The following is a 21,206-nucleotide window of genomic DNA, read 5'->3' as shown; positions in this document are numbered from 1 at the left end:
GGGCTGGGTTTGAACCCACCGCCCTCGGTATATAGGGTCAGCGCCCCACTCACTGAGCCACAGGTGCAGCCCTGTTTGCAGAGCCTCAAGCTGTCACCCTGGGTAGAGTGCTGTGGCATCACAGCTCACAGCAACCTCCAACCCCGGGGCTCAAGCGATTCTCCTGCCTCAGCCTCCCAAGTAGGTGGGACTACAGACACCCGCCACGACGCCTGGCTATTTTTTGGTTGCAGCCATCATTGTTGTTTGGCAGGCCGGGGCTGGATTGGAACCTACCGGCTCAGGTGTATGTGGCTGGCACCTTAGCCGCTTGAGCCACAGGCGGCGAGCCTCGGCCTGTTTTTGATAAATATTGTCAGACCACTCCTGGAAACCCATGTGTTCCAGCTTCCACCAACACCAGTGAGCTGTGAAAGTGCTTTGTATACCCCCAAATATGGTCCATCTTTTCAGTATTTACCAATAGATGAAAATAAATGGGGGTCTTATTCTTATTTGCATTTCCTTATATTTTTATGCTATTAAAGAGGGGAAATAATACCCACATCTCAAGGTTTCATGTGGCTATCATCGGTGAAGCCAATGGTACTGGGTGAAGCAAGATCCCTGCCTCATTTCCCTGAATTTTCTCCATACTGTGTGATCTCTTCCCAGTCCTCAGTTTCTTTCTTTTTGGAGATAGAGTCTCACTGTGTCGCCCTTGGTTGACTGCTGTGGTGTCACAGCTCACAGCAACCTCTAACTCTTGACTCAGCCTCCTGACGCCTGCCACGACGCCTGGCTATTTTTTGTTGCAGTTGTCATTGTTGTTTAGTTGGCCTGGGGCGGGTTTGAACCCGCCACCCTCGGTGTATGTGGCTGGCGCTGTAACCACTGTGCTACGAGTGCCTAGCCAGTCCTCAGTTTCTTTATCTGCAAAATGGACCTGATGATAGAGGTATCTCGAGGGCAGCTGGAGAGTCAGTAGATAATGAACCTAGAAAGTTCAGCAGAGGGCAGGGCTGGTAGAGGCAGAGCCCTTTGCCTAAGACCATATAGCCTGCAAGGGGCTGATGTCAACTGTTTTTCTTCTTTCCTTCTTCTTTTTTTTTGTTCAAGAGACAGGGTCTTGCTTGCTATGTTGCCTAGGCTGGTCTCAAACTCCTGGCCTCAAGTGATCCACCCACCTCGGCCTCCCAAAATGCTAGGATTATAAGTGTGAATCACCATGTCTGGCCTTGATAAGAACTTTAGAGAATGAAGGGATTTCACTCCTTTCCTCAGGTCTCCTGGCCTGTTCATATTACAAGGCCCCACTGCTCTTGGTCACCTTTGCCTAAGGGAAGATGAACTCTCCACCTGGGGGAATTTGAAAGAGCCAGCTGGTGGTCACGTATCACTGATACCCTTTGACCTACATTCACAGTCCTACATCCCAGAGGAGATATTTTAGATATCACTTGGGTAAATTGAGGGCTGGAGCAGAAGTCTTGCCCAGGGGCATTCACCACCCCCTAATGGCTGGGATTGGTGCTGTAGCCTCCTGACCTCTAGCCTAACAACCTTTCCCCAACTCTGCCTCCCTTTGAAATACCCTGGGGAAAATTTGTCTCCTCTTCGCTTTTTGCACAAAGTTCAGATTCCCTGAAAACTTCTACCTAGTTTTCTCCTTCCTTCCTTCCTTCCTTCCTTCCTTCCTTCCTTCCTTCCTTCCTTCCTTCCTTCCTTCCTTCCTTCCTTCCTTCCTTCCTTCCCTCCTTCCCTCCTTCCCTCCTTCCCTCCTTCCCTCCTTCCCTCCTTTCTTTCTTTCTTGTCTCAAGCTGTCGCCCTGGATAGAGTGCTGTGGCGTCAAACTCTTGGGCTTAAGTGATTCTCTTGCCTCAGCCTCCCAAGTAGCTGGGACTACAGGTGTCTGCCACAATGCCCAGCTATTTTTTGGTTGTAGTTGTCGTTGTTTGGCAGGCCCAGGCTGGATTCAAACCTGCCAGCTCTGGTGTATGTGGCTGGCACCTTAGCTGCTTGAGCTACAGGCGTCAAGCCTATATGAATATCTTGTACATGTACATTCGAGTTTATTAAACCCCAGAGGCAGCCAGTATTCTAAGCAAAGTCCACATCACAAACATTTCTACTATACATCTTAGTCAATCCCAGAAGTTTTTTTTTTTTTTTTGTAGAGACAGAGTCTCACTTTATGGTCCTCGGTAGAGTGCCGTGGCCTCACACAGCTCACAGCAACCTCCAACTCCTGGGCTTAAGCGATTCTCTTGCCTCAGCCTCCCAAGTAGCTGGGACTACAGGCGCCCGCCACAATGCCCGGCTATTTTTTGGTTGCAGTTTGGCCGGGGCCGGGTTTGAACCCGCCACCCTCGGTATATGGGGCCGGCGCCTTACCGACTGAGCCACAGGCGCCGCCCAATCCCAGAAGTTTTTTACATTACCACAATGAATGTCAGAAATGTTTTATTGGTAAAACCAGACGGGTGCTAATTAGCTGTATTCAAATATGTGGATTGGGCCAGGCATGATGGCCATAGTTGGACTCCCAGCTACTTGAGAGGCTGAGGTAGGAAGATCATTTAGGCCTAGGAGTTTGAGTTGGAGACCAGCCTGGGCAACATAGAAAGACCCCCATCTCTTAAAAAAAAAAAAAAAAAAGAGTGTAGGGCAGCACCTGTGGCTCAAAGGAGTAGGGCACTGGCCCCATGTACCAGAGGTGGAGGATTCCAACCTGGCCCCGGCCAAACCTGTAAAAAAAAAAAGTGTAACACTCAAGCTTTTAAGAGTTTAACATGTATTAGCTCATTCAATCCTCATCAAAAAACAAAACCAAACCAAAAAAATCAAGTCTACCAAATATGTAGATGAGTTAAAATATCTGAGATTCATTGCATGCCCAGATTAGAAAAACATAGAGTATAAACCCAGAGTCATCATGTGTCCATCTGTTTTGAGGCTTCAATTTGTCTGCTACCTAGAATTGTGGGCTTGAAGAAACACAGAATCCTGCCTTCAAGATATGTCTTTCTTTCTTTCTCTATTTATTTTTTATTTTATTTCATTTTTATTTTTTTTACGGTGAAAAGTTATATATTTAGAATTGGCCAGCTGGACTTGGTTTAGATGATCCCAATTTTGTTGGCAACATCCAAAGCATCATAATCAGGAGCCAGTCGAACATATGCCTTCTTCTCACCATCAGGCCTGACCAGGGTATTGACCTTGGCCACATCAATGTCATAGAGCTTCTTCACAGGCTGTTTGATCTGGTGCTTGTTGGCTTTGACATCCACAATGAACACAAGTGTGTTGTTGTCGTCTTCTATCTTCTTCATGGCAGACTCAGTGGTCAGGGAGAACTTGATGATGGCATAGTGGTGAAGCTTGTTTCTCCTGGGGGCGCTCTTCCGAGGAGCCTCAGAGTCTTTGGCAGCCGGAAGGTGGGTGATGTACGGATCTTCTTTTTTTTTTGTGGCTGTGGATGCCTTTTAGCTCTGCCTTCTTGGCCTTCAATGCCCTTGCTTTGGCTTTGGCTTTGGGAGGGGTAGGAGCTTCCTTCTTCGCTTTCAGCACCATCTTGTGAAAAGTTTTTTTTTTTGAGACAGCACCTCGGTAGAGTGCTGTGGCTCACAGCAACCTTAAACTCTTGGGCTTAAGCAACTGTCTTGCCTCAGCCTCCCGAGGAGCTGGGACTACAGGCACCCGTCACAACGCCTGGCTATTTTTTGGTTGTAGTTGTTGTTGTTTAGCAGGCCTGGGCCGGGCTCAAACCCGCCACCTTTGGTGTATGTGGCTGGCACCCTACTCATTGAGCTATAGGTGCTGAGCCTCTTTATTTACTATTTAAAAATATATTTATTTATTTATTTTGAAAGAGTCTCATTCTGTTGAGTGCCATGGCATCATCATATTTCAAAGCAACCTCAAACTCTTGGGTTCAAGTAATCCTCTTGTCTCGGTTTTTGTTTTGTTTTTTTTCTTTTCTTTTTTGAGACAGAGCCTCAAGCTGTCGCCCTGGGTAGAGTGCGGTGGCATCACAGTCCAGAGCAACCTCCAACTCCTGGGCTTAAGCAATTTCTCTTGCCTCAGCCTCCTGAGCAGCTGGGACTAAAGGCACCCACCACAACGCCTGGCTATTTTTTGGTTGTAGTTGTCATTTTTGTTTGGCAGGCCCGGGCTGGATTCAAACCTGCCAGCTCTGGTGTATGTGGCTGGCGCCTTAACCGCTTGAGCTACAGGGACCAAGCCAGTTTTTCTTTTTTTTTAGTAGTGGTGGGGTCTTCCTCTTGCTCAGGCTAGTCTTGAACTCCTGAGCTCAACCAATTCACATACCTCAAGCCTCTCAAAGTGCTAGGATTGCAGGCATGAGCCACCACAGCCGGCTTCTTTCTTTTTCTAAAAATGCAATGTGAAAGTTGCAAACCTAACATGGACAGAATGCTAGGAATCCATGGAACTTAAAGATGTAAATTCTTTTGTGCCTGATAATCAAGTTTAATGTCTGCTAGGCAGAATTTGACCTGAGACATTTCATCACAACCTGGAAGCCAGGTAATGGAGGTGGCATCCCTCAGACCCCTTGAGGTTTCCAGAAGTAACTGCTAGGTTTTAGAAGGACTCAAAAGTTGTATTAGACATGCTTTGAGAGCAAGAAGTAAAGCTACTTGTGTTTCTTGACATTTAAAATTTTCATGGTCTGAAATTTCATTGTATAACCTGGCCCAGGCTTGGGGGCTACTTCTAGCTGAGTTCTACTCACAGTTCTACCTGCTTGGGGATAGGTGTGAAAGAGCACCCCCTCCCTTGCTCCAGCAGACACCTCAGGAAGGAAGCACCTCAACAAATAAGGTGAAGAATGAAGCTACATCAGCCAGGAGAATCAGTGAAAGCCTCAGTTTATTAGAGACAAGATCGAAGGATTGATTATCGATCAGTGGACTGAACGATTGGTCATCAAAATGAAACAACATACAAGCAGCTCACCAGGTCCTGCACCCACCCTCGGGAGAGAAGTCCTGATTGGGGTGGGGGTCCATCTCGCCAGTCACCCCCTGGCTCCTGGGGAGGTTGGAGGTGGCAGGCTCTGCCTTGTTCTCCCCCCATGATGATGATGCGACTTCCCATAAAAATAGCAGTGGTAGTGAGCCCACCCATTCCCGGGACTATTGTACAGTTTGTATAATACAGCAGGAGCAAGACTCTCCTTCCAGGAGATCTCCTCCCTACCTTCCTGATGGGTCAGCCAGGAAGAACAAGTTTCTTTTCCCTTTATGCCTCTGTAGAATAATTTACAAACCAACCTTACAATATGTACAGAAAAGAAAAGGCCCACTCCAGTTGTTGGCTGGGACAGAAACTACTTTCACTACAAAAATGAACCCTGTACAGCATTGTGGGGGTGGGAGTGGGGGGTTGCTCACCACTAGCAGGGAGGGGACAGACAGATGGAAGGTTAGGGAAAATTTGGGGACAATACAGTACCATGTGCTCAGATTAGGTTGAGGACAGGCAACGAATGAGACAGTTCCTGCTCTGCCTAGTGACAGAACCAGGCCCAGGGCTATGGGGACAGGGGTTGGGGGTCTTTCCTTCCAAATAGTCCCCCATGGCTTGGAGAAAAATGGCCTTGCATCTGTCCGTCATATTGCTCAGGAGCTAGATGGGGGGTAGGGGTGGTTGGGGAGCATAGGGAGGAGCTCAGCAAGGTCAGGACAAAGGGGAAATTACTTTGGTGCCAGGGTGGGAGGGGTTGCCCAGGATAGGGGGATGAGGGTATGCATATTATTGCTTCCTCCTAGGGCAAAGGGTCAGGGGCTAGGGTCAGGGTCTGGGGGGGTATGGAAGATACCAAGAAAGGGGGGAGACAGCCAGGATGGGGGCTCTGGGCCTGGCCCTGCCCCACCCAAGGTACAGGTGGGGAAACATGGCAACCCCCTTCTCCTATGGCCATGGAAATCATTAAGGCAGAAACAAGAGGAGAAGCAGCTAGAAGGGGGGACAGGTGTGTGTGTGGATAAGAGCTGCCCTCACCCCCTGAAAATGGAGAAAATTCAAAGTGAACTCAAAGTGGAAGAGGAAACAGGTGGCAAGCAGGGGGGTTCAGGCCCTCCTCAAATCTCAGGCCCATAGCCCCTAAAATGCTACCCCTTGCATCCTAGTGAACAGCTCCTCCCTAGCTAGCTGACCCCCTGGTCAGTATTGCTAGGGTTGTGCAAAATGAGGCGGAAGACTTTTGTTGGGAGGGGGGACAAGAGCCAAAGTGGGGCTGGAGCTGGGGCCTCCCAGAGTGAAAGCTACTCCCCTTCCCCCATCCCTGTTCAGAATGGCTATTCTTGACTGGCTTCAATCAAAGACCCTCCAAAATTCAAAAGAAAAGCCCAGAAGGAGGCCCCAGGTATAGAGAGGTCTAAGAGGCCTGGAAGACTCAGCCTTAAACTTGGGGAGTGGGGGAGCATGGGGAGGAAGGGGGGGAGGAGTTGGAGGTGGAAAAGGAGAACCAGGAATAGGAGTGTCTACAGTCGCTGTGTTGCATCCTTTTTTTTCTTTTTTTTTTTCTTTTTCTAAAAATGTTACAATTAAAATTCAAAAAATAAAATCCCTCTGGGACCTCAGCCTCTCATTCCCCAGCCCCCACCTCCAAAAAAAGATCCTGCCAGTGGGAGCAGGGGAAAGGGGGATAAAAAGAAAAGAGAAAAAACCCCACTTTTCTGTTTTCTTTTTTCTCAGGAGGGCTGAGAGTCTTTGAGGCAGCAGAGGAGGTGGCTGTGGGGGCATGGGAGAACCAGGGAGCCGGGAGGGACACAGGGAAGGGGCACTAGGGCTCAGATGGGGTCTCCACTGGACTCCCAGCCACCAGGAGCTAGGAGTGTCAGAGGCTCTTCCCCAGAGGTCCCAGGGCAGGCACTGTAAGCCCTCTTGGCAGCCTGATGCTCTCTGTGGGCCCCCACCTCGGCCGCCGTGGAGGGGAGGCCCGGGAGGCCCGGGGCCTCCTTTGAAATGGATGGGGTCCTCAAGGTAGGCAGAAGGGGGCTTCCAAGACACAGGGCAGAGGGGCTGCTACAGCTTACAGCATCTACCGATCCCTCCTGGGACATGAGCTCCTCCTGGGCTACAGGTGCACCGCCTTCTGAATGTGACTGCTGCATCAAATACACCTCTTCTACCTCAATCTCTGGACACATGTCCTGTTCCTCCATTGGGAGTGCAGGCTTGGCTGTGGTCTCATCAGGAGCCAATGATCCTTCCTCGGTGGTGGACAGTCCCTGCCCTTCCCGAGCATCCTGGGCTAGGGATGGTGTCTGGGCTGTAGGTGTTTCCTCCTCCTCCTCCTCCTCCAGCATTAGCTCAAACTGGAACTTGTCAGGTGGGGGTGGATGGCCTGGCCCCTCTGGCTCCTCCTCAGGTGGTGGAGATGGGCTCTGCTGGATGGCACTGTAGTACCAGTCCCGGTTATCCTCCAATGTGTCCAGGATCTCCTGGGCATCTGGGTGGACGAGGTCAGCCCATGTCTCCCATAACGGGTGCACAATGTAGTCAATGAAACCCACCTGGTGAAGGGGATGAAGGTATAATCAGTTGGCACATGGACAGATGGCTCCACTATGGGCCTAATAAAATTAAAAACAGGCTTATACCATTTGACCTAGCTATTGTGCATCTCCAGATTCACTTTGTTGCCTTTTTTTCTCTTTTGAGACACTCTCACTCTGTCACCCAGCTAGAGTGGTGGGGCATCAGCCTAGCTCACAGTAACCTCAAACTCCTGAGCTCAAGCGACCCTCTTACCTCAGCCTCCTGAGTATCTGGGACTACAGGTGTCTACCACAATGCCTGGCTAATTTTTCTATTTTTAGTGGAGATGGGGTGTCAATTTTGCTTAGGGTGGTCTTGAACTCCCGAGCTCAAGCAATCCTTCCACCTTGGCTTCCCAGAGTGCCAGGATTACAGGCATGAGTGTACCTGGCCTCTGCAAAAACTGCAAAAACTTGGGCAAGTAAGAAAAAAAAAGTCACAAATGAAATATAAATAAAAACTGTTACCACCTCCATATATACAAGAATTGAGGATTAGTTAAAAAACAAAAAACAGGACAGTGCCTGTGGCTCAGTGAGTAGGGCGCCGGCCCCATATGCTGAGGGTGGTGGGTTCAAGCCCAGCCCCGGCCAAACTGCAACAAAAAAAGAGCCGAATGTTGTGGCGGGCGCCTGTAGTCCCAGCTGCTCAGGAGGCTGAGGCAAGAGAATCGCGTAAGCCCAAGAGTTAGAGGTTGCTGTGAGCTGTGTGACGTCGTGGCACTCTACCCGAGGGCAGTACAGTGAGACTCTGTCTCTATAAAAAAAAACAAAAAACAAAAAAACAGGGCGGTGGGGCGGCGCCTGTGGCTCAGTCGGTAAGGCGCCGGCCCCATATACCGAGGGTGGTGGGTTCAAACCCTGCCCCGGCCAAACTGCAACAAAAAAATAGCCGGGTGTTGTGGCGGGCGCCTGTAGTCCCAGCTGCTTGGGAGGCTGAGGCAAGAGAATCGCTTAGGCCCAGGAGTTGGAGGTTGCTGTGAGCTGTGTGATGCCACGGCACTCTACCAAGGGCCATAAAGTGAGACTCTGTCTCTACAAAAAAAAAAAAAAACAGGGCGGTGCCTGTGGCTCAGTGGGTATGGCGCCGTCCCCATATACCCAGGATGGGGGGTTCAAACGCAGCCCTGGCCAAAGTGCAACAAAAAAAATAGCCGGGCATTGTGGCGGGCACCTGTAGTCCCATCTACTCAGGAGGCTGAGGCAAGAGAATCGCCTAAGCCCAGGAGTTGGAGGTTGTTGTGAGCTGTGTGACACCACAGTACTCTACCAAGGGCGACAAAGTAAGACTGTCTCTACAAAAAAAAAAAAACACAAAAAAAAACACAGGAACACAGGGAAGAGGGAGGGGGATTGGTGTGTTCTCACACAATGTAAGGGGCACAACTACAACAGCGACTTTACCTAACAAACGCAAACAATGTAACCTAATCATTTGTAACCTCATTAATCTGACATTAAAAAATAATAATAAACAAAAACAAAATCAAACAAAGCAAACCTCTGTCCCTAAAATAGTTAGCTAGGTTCAGGGCATGTACTTGTAATTTTACTCAGCTACTCAAGAAGCTGAGGCAGGAGGATCACTTATGCGCAGGAATTCAAGATTATAGTGAACTATGATTGTGATACTTGCACTCCAGCCTGGGTGACAGACTAAGACCCTGCCTCTTAAAACAAAAAAATTGGCTTGGCACCCTTAGCACAGTGGTTATGGAGTCAGCCACATACACTGAGGGTGGCAGGTTCAAACCCTGCCCGGGCCAGCTAAACAACAGTGACAACTGCAACAAAAAATAGCCAGGCATTGTGGCAGGCGCCTGTAATCCCAGCTACTCCAAAGGCTGAGGCAAGAGAATCGTTTGAGCCCAAGAGTTTGAGGTTGCTGTGAGCCGTGACGCCACAGCACTCTAGCAAGGGTGACATAATGAGACTCTGTCTCAAAAAAAAAAAAAAAAAATCATGGTACATTACAGATCTTCATTATGGCATTTTTTGCAACAAAGAGACATCAGAAACGACTTCATGGGATACTGCTGGTTTTGTCACTCAGATATCATCATCACTTTGGTTTAGTGACAGAACCTTGATTTTTCTTGTGGGAGGAAATGTATCCACCTAAAAACTCTACTTTCCAGCCTCTTTTGCAAAGAGATAGTGGCCATGTGAGCACCTGTAGATGGAAGGTGCTGGGAACTGGAATATAGTCAGAATGGCTAGAGCTTTGGCAACATCTGTGACCATGAGAGGCATTCCTGAAGATGAAAGCCACAGCTGTAAAACCCAGGTTGGAATGGCAGACACCTCAAACTGAAAAGGCCGGGTTCTCAAGGCAGGACACAGAGAGGGAAGAGGAAGATTCTTATGTCACATTTTAGGGGTAAGTCTTTTACAAGATCATGTTACTGTCAATGTGCATGTGCGTGTGTTTTGAGAGAGAGTCTCACTCTGTTCCCCCAAGTTAGAGTACTATGGTATCATAGCTCATAGCAACCTCAAACTCCTGGGCTCAAGCTATCATCCTGTCTCAGCCTCCCTCAGTAGCTGGCACTATAGGTGCCTGCCACAATGCCAGCTAGTTTTTCTATTTTTAGTAGAAATGGGGTTGGCTGTTGCTCATGCTGGTCTCAAACTCCTGAGCTCAAGTGATCCACCAGCCTTCGCCTCCCAGAGTTCTAGGATTACAGGTGTGAGCCACTGTTTATGTTATTAAATTTAAAAGGCACACAAGGAAGACAAGCCACATCATTTCAGAATCCACAGAAGAACAGGAATGGCAGCTCACACCTGTAATCCTAGCATTCTGGGAGACCGAAGTGGGGGGATTTCCTGATCCCAGGAGTTAGAGACCAGTCTGAGCAAGAGTGAGACCCCATCTCTTAAAAAAAAAAGTGGCTGGGCATTGTGGTGGGTGCCTGTAGCTGTAGCTACTTGGGAGGCTGAAGCAAGATGATTGCTTCAGCCCAAGAGTTTGAGGTTGCTGTGAGCTATTATGCTACTGCACCCTACAGAGGGTGAAAAAGTGAGACTGTCTCACAATACAAAAAATAATAATAATTCACTGAAAATCAGAGAAAGTATTCACAGCCAGGTTACAAGGAAACTGTGAGGCTAAATCGACATCAACCCATAAATAAGAGCTGGTGAGTATCGTTACTGATGTTATGGTGGTTGGTATAAATGACTTAGAATGATCTGAAAGGTGTGGTGCAGTGGCTTACACCTGTAATCCTAGCACTCTGGGAGACTGAGGTGGAGGATCACTTGAGCCTAAGAGTTTGAGGTTGCTGTGAGCTGTGACGACACAGCACTCTACCAAAGATGACAATGTAAGACTGTCTTCAAAAAAAAAAAAAAAAGAACTGTCTGAGAGCAAGCCCACACATAGTGAGTCTAGACTCTCAGATCATCATCCTACGGAGAAAATGTTGCGTATTTCCATCAAGATAAAAAAGGAAACAAACGAAAACTTGACATTGTGGTGGGTAGGTGAGGCTATCCTGGGCCTTGGAGACCCCTATGGAGACCTGCCCTGTCTCCATCTGTCATTGACTTGAACCTGTACCTGAGACTTCTCCACGGAGGCTGTGTGCTTATCACACATGGGGCTGATCTCCATGCCACGTTCACGCTCACGGTCACCCTGCTGGAAGAACTCGGCCATGATGCGGTCTGTCCACTGGCGGTATAGCTCCAGTGGCTTGGTGGGGTTGCTGAGGTCTGCACAGTGGACCATGTTCCGAAGGACCTGCCCAGGGTAGGGGTATGGGTGGAATGTCTTCAGGGGCTGAGCCCCAGGCTTTCTGATCTTCCACCTGGGGAAGGGATCTGAGAGTGGGGAGGAGGAGGAAAAAAGGTAGCGCGGAGAAGGAGACAGGTAGAAAAAATGGGCGGAAATAGGGAGAAAAGAGAATCTAGTCTCCTTATACGGTGGGGGGGGGGCACCTGGATGCGGTCGGAGTAGTTGTCCAGCAGGAGGACCCCCGAACTGGTCACTTTCTTCGTCTCCACCATGGTCTTCAGGTCAGCAAGGAGAGTCATGTGCTTAGACATGTCCGTGGCCAGCACCTGTGGGCAAGGGGGCATCACAGAGGCCACTGACCGACCTGGTTTTATTTTTTTTTATTTATTTTTTTCTCAGTAGAGTGCTGTGGCATGACAGCTCACAGCAACCTCCAACTCCTGGGCATAGGCGATTCTCTTGCCTCAGCCTCTGGAGTAGCTGGGACTACAGGCACCCGCCACAACGCCCAGCTATTTTTTGGTTGCAGTTTGGCCGAGACAGGGTTCAAACCCACCACCCTCGATATATGGGGCTGGTGCCCTACCCACTGAGCCACAGGCGCTGCCCACCGACCTGGTTTTAGAGAGCTCCCTTGAGACTCAGATCCACCCTCCACCCCCACCAAGCCGAGGACTCAAAAGCTCCCTTTCTCTTCGCACCCTTTGTCCCTGTCCTTGACCCTGCCACACCCACCATGTCGATGACCATCTTGCGCAGACTCTGCCGCTGGCGCTTGCTGAGGTTCTGGAAGATGTCGCAGTTGTCCTCCTGCAGCAGCTTGAAGCCCACGGCCAGGTGGTGGTTCTCGAGCACCGACTCGTCATTGTACATGAGCGCTAGCTCCGAATCTGCGGCCGGGCCTCGGCAGTCAGGGGTGGGCCCCGGTGGGGAAGTCCTGCCCACAGCCGGACAGTCCCCGCCCCCTATCAAGAAAACCCCGCCCCACTCTTGAAAGCCCTGACCTGCCCATCCCACCTCCGGGGAGGACTACTCACTAGTGTTGATGAGGAACTGGTTGGAGACCCCAGGGTGATCCACGTCATGAATGGCAGCCGCGAAGAGGGCAGCAAGAATCTCCAGGTCCGTGAAAACAGCCTGGGAGCAGAGAGGTATGGACGTTAGAATGACGGGAGATAGGCTCGGCGTCCGTAGCTCAGTGGTTAGGGCGCTGGCCACATGCATATACTGAGGCTGGCGGGTTCGAACCCAACCTGCTAAACAAAGACAACTGCCACAAAAAATAGCCGGGCGTTGTAACTGGCGCCTGTAGTCCCAGCTACTGGGGAGGCAAGAGAATCCCTTAAGCCTAAGAGTTTGAGGTTGCTTTGAGCTGTGGCGCCACAGCACTCTACTGACGGTGACAAAGTCAGATTCTGCTTCAAAAAAAAAAAATGATGGCGATAAGAGAGACAGTATAAAAGAGGAATGAGACAGAGCAAGATTGGGAGGGGGATGCATGAAAACAGGAGTTCGAGCCTGTGTCTACAAAATTCTTTTAATTAGCCAGATGTGGTGGTGCACACCTGTAATCTCATTTTCTCAGGAGGCTGAGGCAGGAGGATCATTTGACCCCAAGAGTGTGAGACCAGCCTGGGCAACACAGAGAGACCCCCATCTCTACAAAATATTTAAAAACAATTTTTTTTTTTTTAAGACAGAATCTCATTTTGTTGCCCTCAGTAGAGTGCCGTGGCATCACACAGCTCACAGCAACCTCTAACTCCTGGGCTTAGGCAATTCTCTTGCCTCAGCCTCTCCAGTAGCTGGGACTACAGGTGCCTGCCACAACACCTGGCTATTTTTTTGTTGCAATTTGGCCGGGGCTGGGTTTGAACCTGCCACCCTCGGTATATGGGGCCAGCACCCTACCCACAGGCACTGCCCCAAAATATTTAAAAATTAACTGGACATGGTAGTGCATGCCTGTAGTCCCAGCTACCTGGGAGGCTGAAGCAGGAGGATAGTTTGAACCCAGGAGTTTGAAGTTATAGTGAGCTGTGATGCCACCACTGTACTCTAGCCTGTGTGACAGAGACCTTGTCTCAAAAAACAAACAAATAACGTAAGATAGGAGTCTGGAGAGAAATGAGAAATAGAGAACAGGGTCACAGAGAAATGGAGGACACAGGATCAGAGAGATAAGCAGAACACTGGAGATGGACAGTTAGTGACACAAAGAGAAATGGGGCTTGGGGAGACAGGGCAAGCAGCAGGTGCTCACATCCAGCGCAGGTGTGGCCAGCAGCACGTGGGTGGACTGCAGCACATCAGCTGCATGAAGGCTGTTGTGGTAGGCCACATCCGTGTGGTAGTGGTCCTCCAGTGTCATCATATAGGTCACCATTGTGTCAACAGGGATGCGGAATTTTTTCATCAGGTCCCGCTCCTGAAGGCAGGCAAAGGCAGAGTGGTAACCCCTGCCACTTCTCAGTGCCCACTCCCCTGCCCTGTGATCTGCACACCCCAGTTCATTCTCCACTGCCCTCATCACCTGGAATATCATATACATGATGCAACTGAGGGAGCGACCTCCTGCATTGTCCGACACGCAAAAGATGTTGAGGCCCCATTTGTTTAAGTTCTCCAGTTCCTAGTGGAGATGGAGGTCAGAAGTCAGGAGTCTGTAAGGCTCAGGGCCCTCAAGAACATACCCTAGGAGTTTGAAGCCCTGGTCTGAAGGAAGCACCATTATTGTTCACCCGTGGATAACATGTTCAGCAGCAGAATTTACTGCCAATGTCCTCCTGGGCTGAAAAATAAAGCAACCACAGCTACTGTCTCTTGAGTGCTTATCCACCAGGCACTTGATCTCTTTTGACAGGGAGGCAACCAAGACTTAGAGAAGTGACATGATTCTCCAAAATCTTGCAGCTCACACATGGCAAAGCTGGGATAGAAACCCAGTTTGGCTGCCCCTCCCCTACCCAGCACAGCTCAGCCTCTGAGCTGAACTGCTCATGAGAAAGAAAGATAAGCTTATTTTCCATGTCTCCCCAGAATCCTGAACAATGTAGTAACTGCTCATAGTAACTGCTCAATAAACACCAGGTGATTGAATGAAACACTCTGGTGGTGGCTCAAAGAAGGTTACAATACATATCAGCTGGGCGGCGCCTGTGGCTCAGTCAGTAAGGTGCCGGCCCCATATACCGAGGATGGCGGGTTCGAACTCGGCCCTGGCTGAACTGCAACCAAAAAATAGCTGGGCGTTGTGGCCTGTAGTCCCAGCTACTTGGGAGGCTGAGGCAAGAGAGTCGCTTAAGCCCAGGAGTTGGAGGTTGCTGTGAGCTGTGTGATGCCCTGGCACTCTACTGAGGGCCATAAAGTGAGACTCTGTCTCTACAAAAAAAAAAAAAATACATATCAGCTGAGTGAGCCACCAAGGGTTTACTGTGTCCACTGTGTCCCAGAAACCAAGGTCGGGACTATGGGGGGCACTCTGAGGCTCTATCCAAATCCATGTCACTGGCCTGTGTACCAATCCCCCAGTGGCTGGAAGTTGCCTGTTAAGGCTCATGGCTATCCCTTCCTCCAGAAAGCTCTTCTTGTCCCACAAGAACTGTCTGAAGGGGTGATACTGCCCACCTCTGGGGGCAGCTCCCAGCTGGTCACTGATATCGGGGACTCTAGCTAGACCACTTCCTTGCTTGGCTTCTTTCTTTCTTCTTCTTCTTTTTTTTTTTGTAGAGACAGAGTCTCACTTTATGGCCCCCTGTAGAGTGCTGTGGCCTCACACAGATCACAGCAACCTCCAACTCCTGGGCTTAAGCGATTCTCTTGCCTCAGCCTCCCGAGCAGCTGGGACTATAGGCGCCCGCCACAACGCCCGGCTATTTTTTGGTTGCAGTTTGGCCAGGGCTGGGTTTGAACCCACCATCTTCGGTATATGGGGCCGGCGCCTTACCGACTGAGCCACAGGCGCCGCCCCTTCTTTTTTTTTTTTTTTTAACAAGACAGGGTCTTACTCTATTGCCCAGGCTGAAGTGCAGTGGTACAATCACAGCTCACTTCAGCTTCAACCTCTTAAAGTCAAGCAAACCTCCTGCCTCAGTCTTCTGAATAACTGGGACTACAGCACTATTACACCTGGCTAATTTGTTCTATTTTTTGTAGAGACAGGGTCTTGCTGTGTCGCCTAGGCTGGTCTTGAATTCTTGGCCTCAAGCAATCCTCCTGCCTTGGCCTCCCAAAGCGCTGGGATGACAGGGGTGAGCCACTGTACCTGGTCATGGTTTCTTTCTATTCTTCCTTTGCTTCATTTCTCCTAAGGCTCCTCTTTATAAGCAGGTACCCACAGATCCTCATATCAGCCTCTGCTTCTAGGGAACTCAGCTTAAGATGTGACTCAATGTCTAGTCCTCCTTTGGGTCCCAGGAGACTCCCACTCCCTCCAGCCCAGACCCTGCCTGTCCCCCACCTACTTGTGCCAGTAGCTCTTCTTGGTCTGTCTTCACCCCAAAGCGGGGGACACCAGAGTTATTCGGGCTGCTGCTATGGGTCAACTTTTTCACCCCTGTGATCTGAGACATGGGCTGGAGGTGAGGCACAGGGGACGGGGGCTGCTGGGAGGGTCTCTGTCGTGGCACTTGCTGTTTTTCTCGCTCCTTCATCATGGGTGACAGGATCTCTACTTCATTCTGTTTGTCTGCAGAAGGTGGGGGCAAAAGCATTGAGTGCCATCTCTCCTCATGCCTCTGCTGCCCTCAGAGGCTCCCTTATCCCTCCATTCCTCTGCCATGTATTGGGAGGCCTCACCCAAAAGGGCAGACATCTGGCTGCCACACTTATGGCTAGTCAGAGGCTGGAAGCCAGAGGGGACATAGGAGTTCTTCTGGGAGGCAGTAGGCTGAACTGGGGACCCTGGGGATGGTCCAGGGTTATGGAATTGCCCCAATCCAATCATCAGGTTCAGCTGGAGGGTGATGTGGAAAGTCAGGAAGTGGGGTGGGGAAACCAGGGTGCCCCAGACACCCAAGGAACCTTTTCTGGTAGGGAATACACCTCCCTGGTGTCAAGACTGCTGGTGGGCGTGGCCTCACTGGGATGAGAGAGGGAAGGGTGGTCTCCAGCTCCATGCCCCCCTCCACCAACCCTTAGCCCAGCCTGTCTGGGGAACCCTTGTCTTGAACTTTCAAGAGCTTCCAGAGCCTAGTCAAGGACACCCATTGTGACCTGCCTGCCAGTCAATGACAGGACCAAACAGGGTCATTTACATGCCATGCTTTCATTGGCGGACTTTGAGAACTCTGATGCACACCACAACCTCATTGGTGGGAGCATTTAAAACTCAGAAAACAGGCCCAGGGGTGGCTCACTCCTGTAATCCTAGAACTCTGGGCAGCTAAGGCAAGTGGACTGCCTGAGTTTACAGGTTCCAGACCAGTCGTCAGAGCCAGCGCCAGACCTCATCTCTAAAAATACCTGCGCCTTGTGGCAGGTGCCTGTATTGGGAGGCTGAGGCAAGAGAATTGTTTTAGGCTCAGCGGCGTAGCACAGTGGTTACAGCGCTGGCCACATGCAGCGAGGAACAGCTAAACAATGATAACTGCAACAAAAAAATAGCCAGGTATTGTGGCAGGCACCTGTAGTCCCAGCTACTTGGGAGTCTGAGGCAAGAGAATCTCTTAAGCCCAAGAGTTAGAGGTTGCTGTGAGCTATGATGCTATAGCACTCTATTGAGGATGAGAAAGTGAGACTCTGTCTTAGAAAAAAGAAAAAGAGGGCGGCTCCTGTGGCTCAGTCGGTGGGGCGCCGGCCCCATATACCGAGGTTGACGGGTTCAAACCCGGCCCGGCCGAACTGCAACCAAGGGATGGCTGGGCGTTGTGGCGGGCGCCTGTGGTCCTGGCTACTCAGGAGGCTGAGGCAAGAGAATCGCTTGAGCCCTGGAGTTGGAGGTTGCTGTGGGCTGTGTGAGGCCACGGCACTCTACCGAGGGCCATGGAGTGAGACTCTGTCTCTACAAAAAAAAAAAAAGAAAACCCTGAAAACATTTTTGGAGCATATGTGTGCCTCCTGAATTTGGGTACCTTTGGGTTTAGGCAGTAAATTTCTTTTCTTCTTTTTTTTTTTGTTTTGAGACAGAGTCCCATCATGTTGCCCTTGGTAAAGTACTGTGGCGTTGCAGCTCACCAACAACCTCAAACTCTTGGGCTTAAGCAAGCCTCCCAAGTAGCTAGGACTACAGGTGCCCACCACAACGCCCAGCTATTTTTGTTGTTGTTAACAGTTATCATTGTTGTTTAGCTGGCCTGGGCCAGGTTCAAACTCGCCACCCTCGGTGTATGTGGCTGGGGCTGTAACCACTGTGCTACGGGCACCGAGACTAGGCAGTAAATTCTTAAGATCAAATTATCCTGAGTTTAGGGAGATACACTTAGCAAAGGGGATCTTAGGTTCAGAGGTTAGGATGACTTTTAGAGATCCATGAGCTTAAGGGTTTCAATGAGTTTGAGGTAGTCTACTGTATTTGGGGTTCCAAAGAATTAGAAAATTCTAAGTTCAGGAAATCTCTTACAGGTTCGTAAGCTTAAGGATCCTATTGAGTGAGGAGATCTAAAATTTTGGGAGTCTACTGAATATGTTGGGGGTTATATGAAATTTGGGTGGTCTATTGAATTTGAGGGGCCTTTCGATTTGGAAGTTGGCTAAAGTTTGAGGCTCTTTTGTGGGCTATGATTTTTTGTGGGCTGCTGAGTTCGGGTATCTCTTGGGTTTGAGGGAGGCTAATCCAAGTTTGTTGATGCTATTGAATTTTGTTTGTTTGTTTGTTTTTGATACAGGGTCTTATTCTATCACCCAGGCTGAAGAGCAATGGCATTATCATAGCAGCGCACTGCAGCCTCAGACTTCTAGGCTCAAGTGATCCTTCTGCTTCAAGTCACCTGAGCAACTGGGACTACAGGTGTACCACACAATGCCTGACTAGATTTTAAAAATTTTTTTGTAGACCCGGGGTCTTGCTATGTTGTCAAGGATGGTCTCAAACTCCTGGCCTCAAGCAATCCTCCAGCCTCAGCCCCTCAAAGTACTAGGATTATAGGCCTGAGCCACCACGCCCAGCCTCAGCTGGGAGGCTATATAAAGTTTAGGAATTCTATTTGAGTTTGGAGGTCTCTCAGGGTCTCAGGTTTGAGAAATTTATTGGGGTTCCCCTGAGTATGAAAGGGTTTTAAAGCCTGTAGATTTTTCAAATGTGGGATTCTATAGAATTTGGGATTCTACTGAGTTTGGGGCACCCTGAGTGTGGGAGTTCTTGAATGTGGGACTCCAATCTTTGGGAAGTTGAGTCAGGGTTCCTGGGAAAATATGGGCAATAAAACCCAGGTTCAGAGGCAGCCTCCTCCAGCCCCCCCACCCCACATGCTGCCCTTCACTCACCCAGGAATGTTGTGGAAATATATTCTGAGACCTGGTTTCCCGACCTGCTCATTTCTGACAGGTGTGTGAGTTCACGGTTCAGCATCCTCTTGAACTAAGGTGAAGGAGTCAAGAAAGAAGCCATGATGGGGAGAATCACAGTGTGTGTATGTGGTGTGTCTGTGTGAGAGTCAGAGTCCTTCCCAAGAAACTCCTGAAGACCCGCATGAGTCCCTCCTGTTTCTCTGCTCAGCCGGAAGAGCCCCAGGTTGTTAAAGGGGAGGATCAGCTCTCCCTCTCCTCCTATCTCCAGAAGGGGGCCCCAGGCTTGAGGGGATCCAGATCAGCATACCCCTTAGTTTCTGAGGAAAGAGGAACTCCCCTCCTCATTCACCTCAAGGAGGAGCCAGAGGGGCACCTGTGGAAGGGAGGGGATCCTGCCTAATGGGGAGCCAATAGGGTAGCAGGAGAATCCTGTTGCCATGGCAATAGGAGTCTCCTTAGCAACTCCCTCTGGAACAAGCTGCTGAGCTGGGTGAAAAGAGGGCAGGCCAGCAGGCCCTTAACTCTTGCCTTCCCAGAGTTGCCCTTGGCCAACGTTGTGCCAGACATGGACTCCCATACTAGGGGTCCTGACCCCAGCCCCCGCCCAGTTTGGAAGAAGGGAACACAGTACTCAAGGGAGTAAGAAGAGGTTTGGCCAAGGCAGGGGAGAATGGTGAGCTAAGGAAACCTCAGTCTGGTCACCCAGGGGACAGGGAAGGGGTTCCTAATAGCCCCCTCTTACCCAGCCCTAGAGAGGTGGATATACACACAGATGAGTGGAGTACATTCCAAATTGAGTTTGGGGGTTCCTCTTGGGCTACCCCATGCCACCTGTCACAGGTCTCTGCTGTGACATTGTGCCTGGAGGGAAAAGGGCATTGGCTCTCCACCCTCAAGTTCTGCCAAAGCACCCCTAAAGCAGGAGAAGAATCTGGCAGAGACAGTGGGCAGGAAGGGGGAGCCTGCATGGCCCAAACTGGGATGGGGCACTCACTCTTCTGTCAGAGACCCTGGGTGCGTGCACATACATATATAAAATGGACCCACAACACCTCATATAACTACACACCGAGTCCCAGGCTCCCAGTTCTACAAGGCATCATACAGCCTAGACACACAAATCAAAGGGCACACACTGTAAAGCAACCACTGACACTTGGGGTCACATGCCCCAGAAATATCAGGCAGCTCTGAGCTTACCGAAATGGCCCAAACACACAACACCACAGTCAGAACCATATGATCTCAGACATAGGGCCATGCTGTGACCGAGGCAAACAAACACCATAGCAGACACAACATCCATCTAGGCACCGACAGGGTCACACCCATCAACAGACTACTCAACACCTCCCTCTACTCTGAGCCATCCCTGCCCCAAGCTACCCACCATCCACCCCCAGCCCTGGGCCACACACAGAGACAGTTACAGGCTTCATCTCCAGTCCACACATGTGCACAGCTGAACACACAAGCCCATGTCAGGAGATGGAAGGTCTAGCCCAGCTGGCCTGTAGCTTCTGCCCACCCTCCACCCTATGTTCCTTCCCCTACCTGGTCCCACCAGCCCACCAGCCATGGCTTGGAGCAGGTCTCGCAGAAGAAATCCACCAAGGGCATCTTGGAGCGTTAGTGCCGCTCAGGGCTGCCACACACAGAGACTGGGCTTGGGGAGTCCCAAGGACATGGGGGGGGGCAGTTAATAGCCAACAGGTGGAGCTGGGCGCGTGGGTGGTGAAGGGGGAGCTGCGGAGGGGCCTGGGGGCTCCCTTCCCCTCCGCGCTCCCTGTTACAGCCCAGGTTACATGGTCCACCAGCCCCCAGCCTTGATGGGCCCCCCGGAGGCTGTGGCTGGAAGTGGTGGGGGGCCCTTGCCCATGGAGGGGCAGAGCAAGGGTCCCAGGAGGAGGCTGTGGAGGCTGGGGGCTCTGACTGTGTGCCAGTGTGTCTGTGTGTGCGTGTGCGTGCTCACTGCAGCACTGGCAGGCTGCATGCGATGTCAGGTGGTGCTCGGGGTGGGGGGGTGTTAAAGGGGCATCAGAGCCCATGGGTTTCAGCTAGAACACAGGTAGGGCTGCCCCCGTGAGGACACGTCCCCTTCATGGACATATCCAGAGACAGAAACACACACCCAGATACTCCATTAACTCACAGGCACAAAAATATCCTGAGAAATAACCTTCCACAGACACTGACACACACACCCAGACACTTGACACTCAAATACACAATTGAACACAGACACCCAGGACCGCGCCTGTGCCTCAGGGAGTAGGGTGCTGATCCCACATACCGAAGGTGGCGGGTTTGAACCCGACCCTGGTCAAAACTGTAAAAAAAATAAAATAAAAAATGAACGCAGACACTCAAATGCTTTTAGTCCTGCAATTACACCACACGCAAGTATGTGCACACACACACCTGGAGACAGTCACAACTTTGATGTCCAACACATTTATTGTTACAGA

At 50.4% G+C, this 21,206-nt stretch overlaps 1 protein-coding gene and 1 pseudogene across 6 annotated transcripts in view; both read right to left on the bottom strand.

Annotated features, from left to right (window-relative positions):
- Positions 1-3,056: 3,056 nt before the first annotated feature.
- Positions 3,057-3,555, bottom strand: LOC128580818 (60S ribosomal protein L23a-like; annotated as a pseudogene).
- A 53-nt stretch (positions 3,556-3,608) lies between these two features.
- Positions 3,609-21,206, bottom strand: part of PDE4A (phosphodiesterase 4A) — a 52,289-nt gene continuing 34,691 nt past the window's right edge. For 5 of the 6 annotated variants that reach the window (XM_053583197.1, XM_053583195.1, XM_053583196.1 and 2 more), the window contains 9 exons: positions 18,715-18,808; positions 15,756-15,979; positions 13,826-13,924; positions 13,556-13,720; positions 12,330-12,429; positions 12,028-12,182; positions 11,496-11,618; positions 11,116-11,298; positions 3,609-7,526 (listed from right to left, as the gene is read on the bottom strand). In XM_053583197.1, coding sequence (XP_053439172.1) covers positions 6,801-7,526; positions 11,116-11,298; positions 11,496-11,618; positions 12,028-12,182; positions 12,330-12,429; positions 13,556-13,720; positions 13,826-13,924; positions 15,756-15,979; positions 18,715-18,808 — 1,869 coding nt within the window. In that variant the 3' untranslated portion in view covers positions 3,609-6,800. Of the gene's footprint in view, positions 7,527-11,115; positions 11,299-11,495; positions 11,619-12,027; positions 12,183-12,329; positions 12,430-13,555; positions 13,721-13,825; positions 13,925-15,755; positions 15,980-18,714; positions 18,809-20,292; positions 20,684-21,206 lie in introns of those variants that run through there. The other variant, XM_053583199.1, reaches the window with a different exon arrangement.

Source organism: Nycticebus coucang, chromosome 3, assembly GCF_027406575.1.
Source record: "Nycticebus coucang isolate mNycCou1 chromosome 3, mNycCou1.pri, whole genome shotgun sequence".
Taxonomy (NCBI): Eukaryota; Metazoa; Chordata; class Mammalia; order Primates; family Lorisidae; genus Nycticebus; species Nycticebus coucang.
Note: the sequence above shows the minus strand (reverse complement) of the source record. Positions and strands in the feature narration are given on the sequence as shown.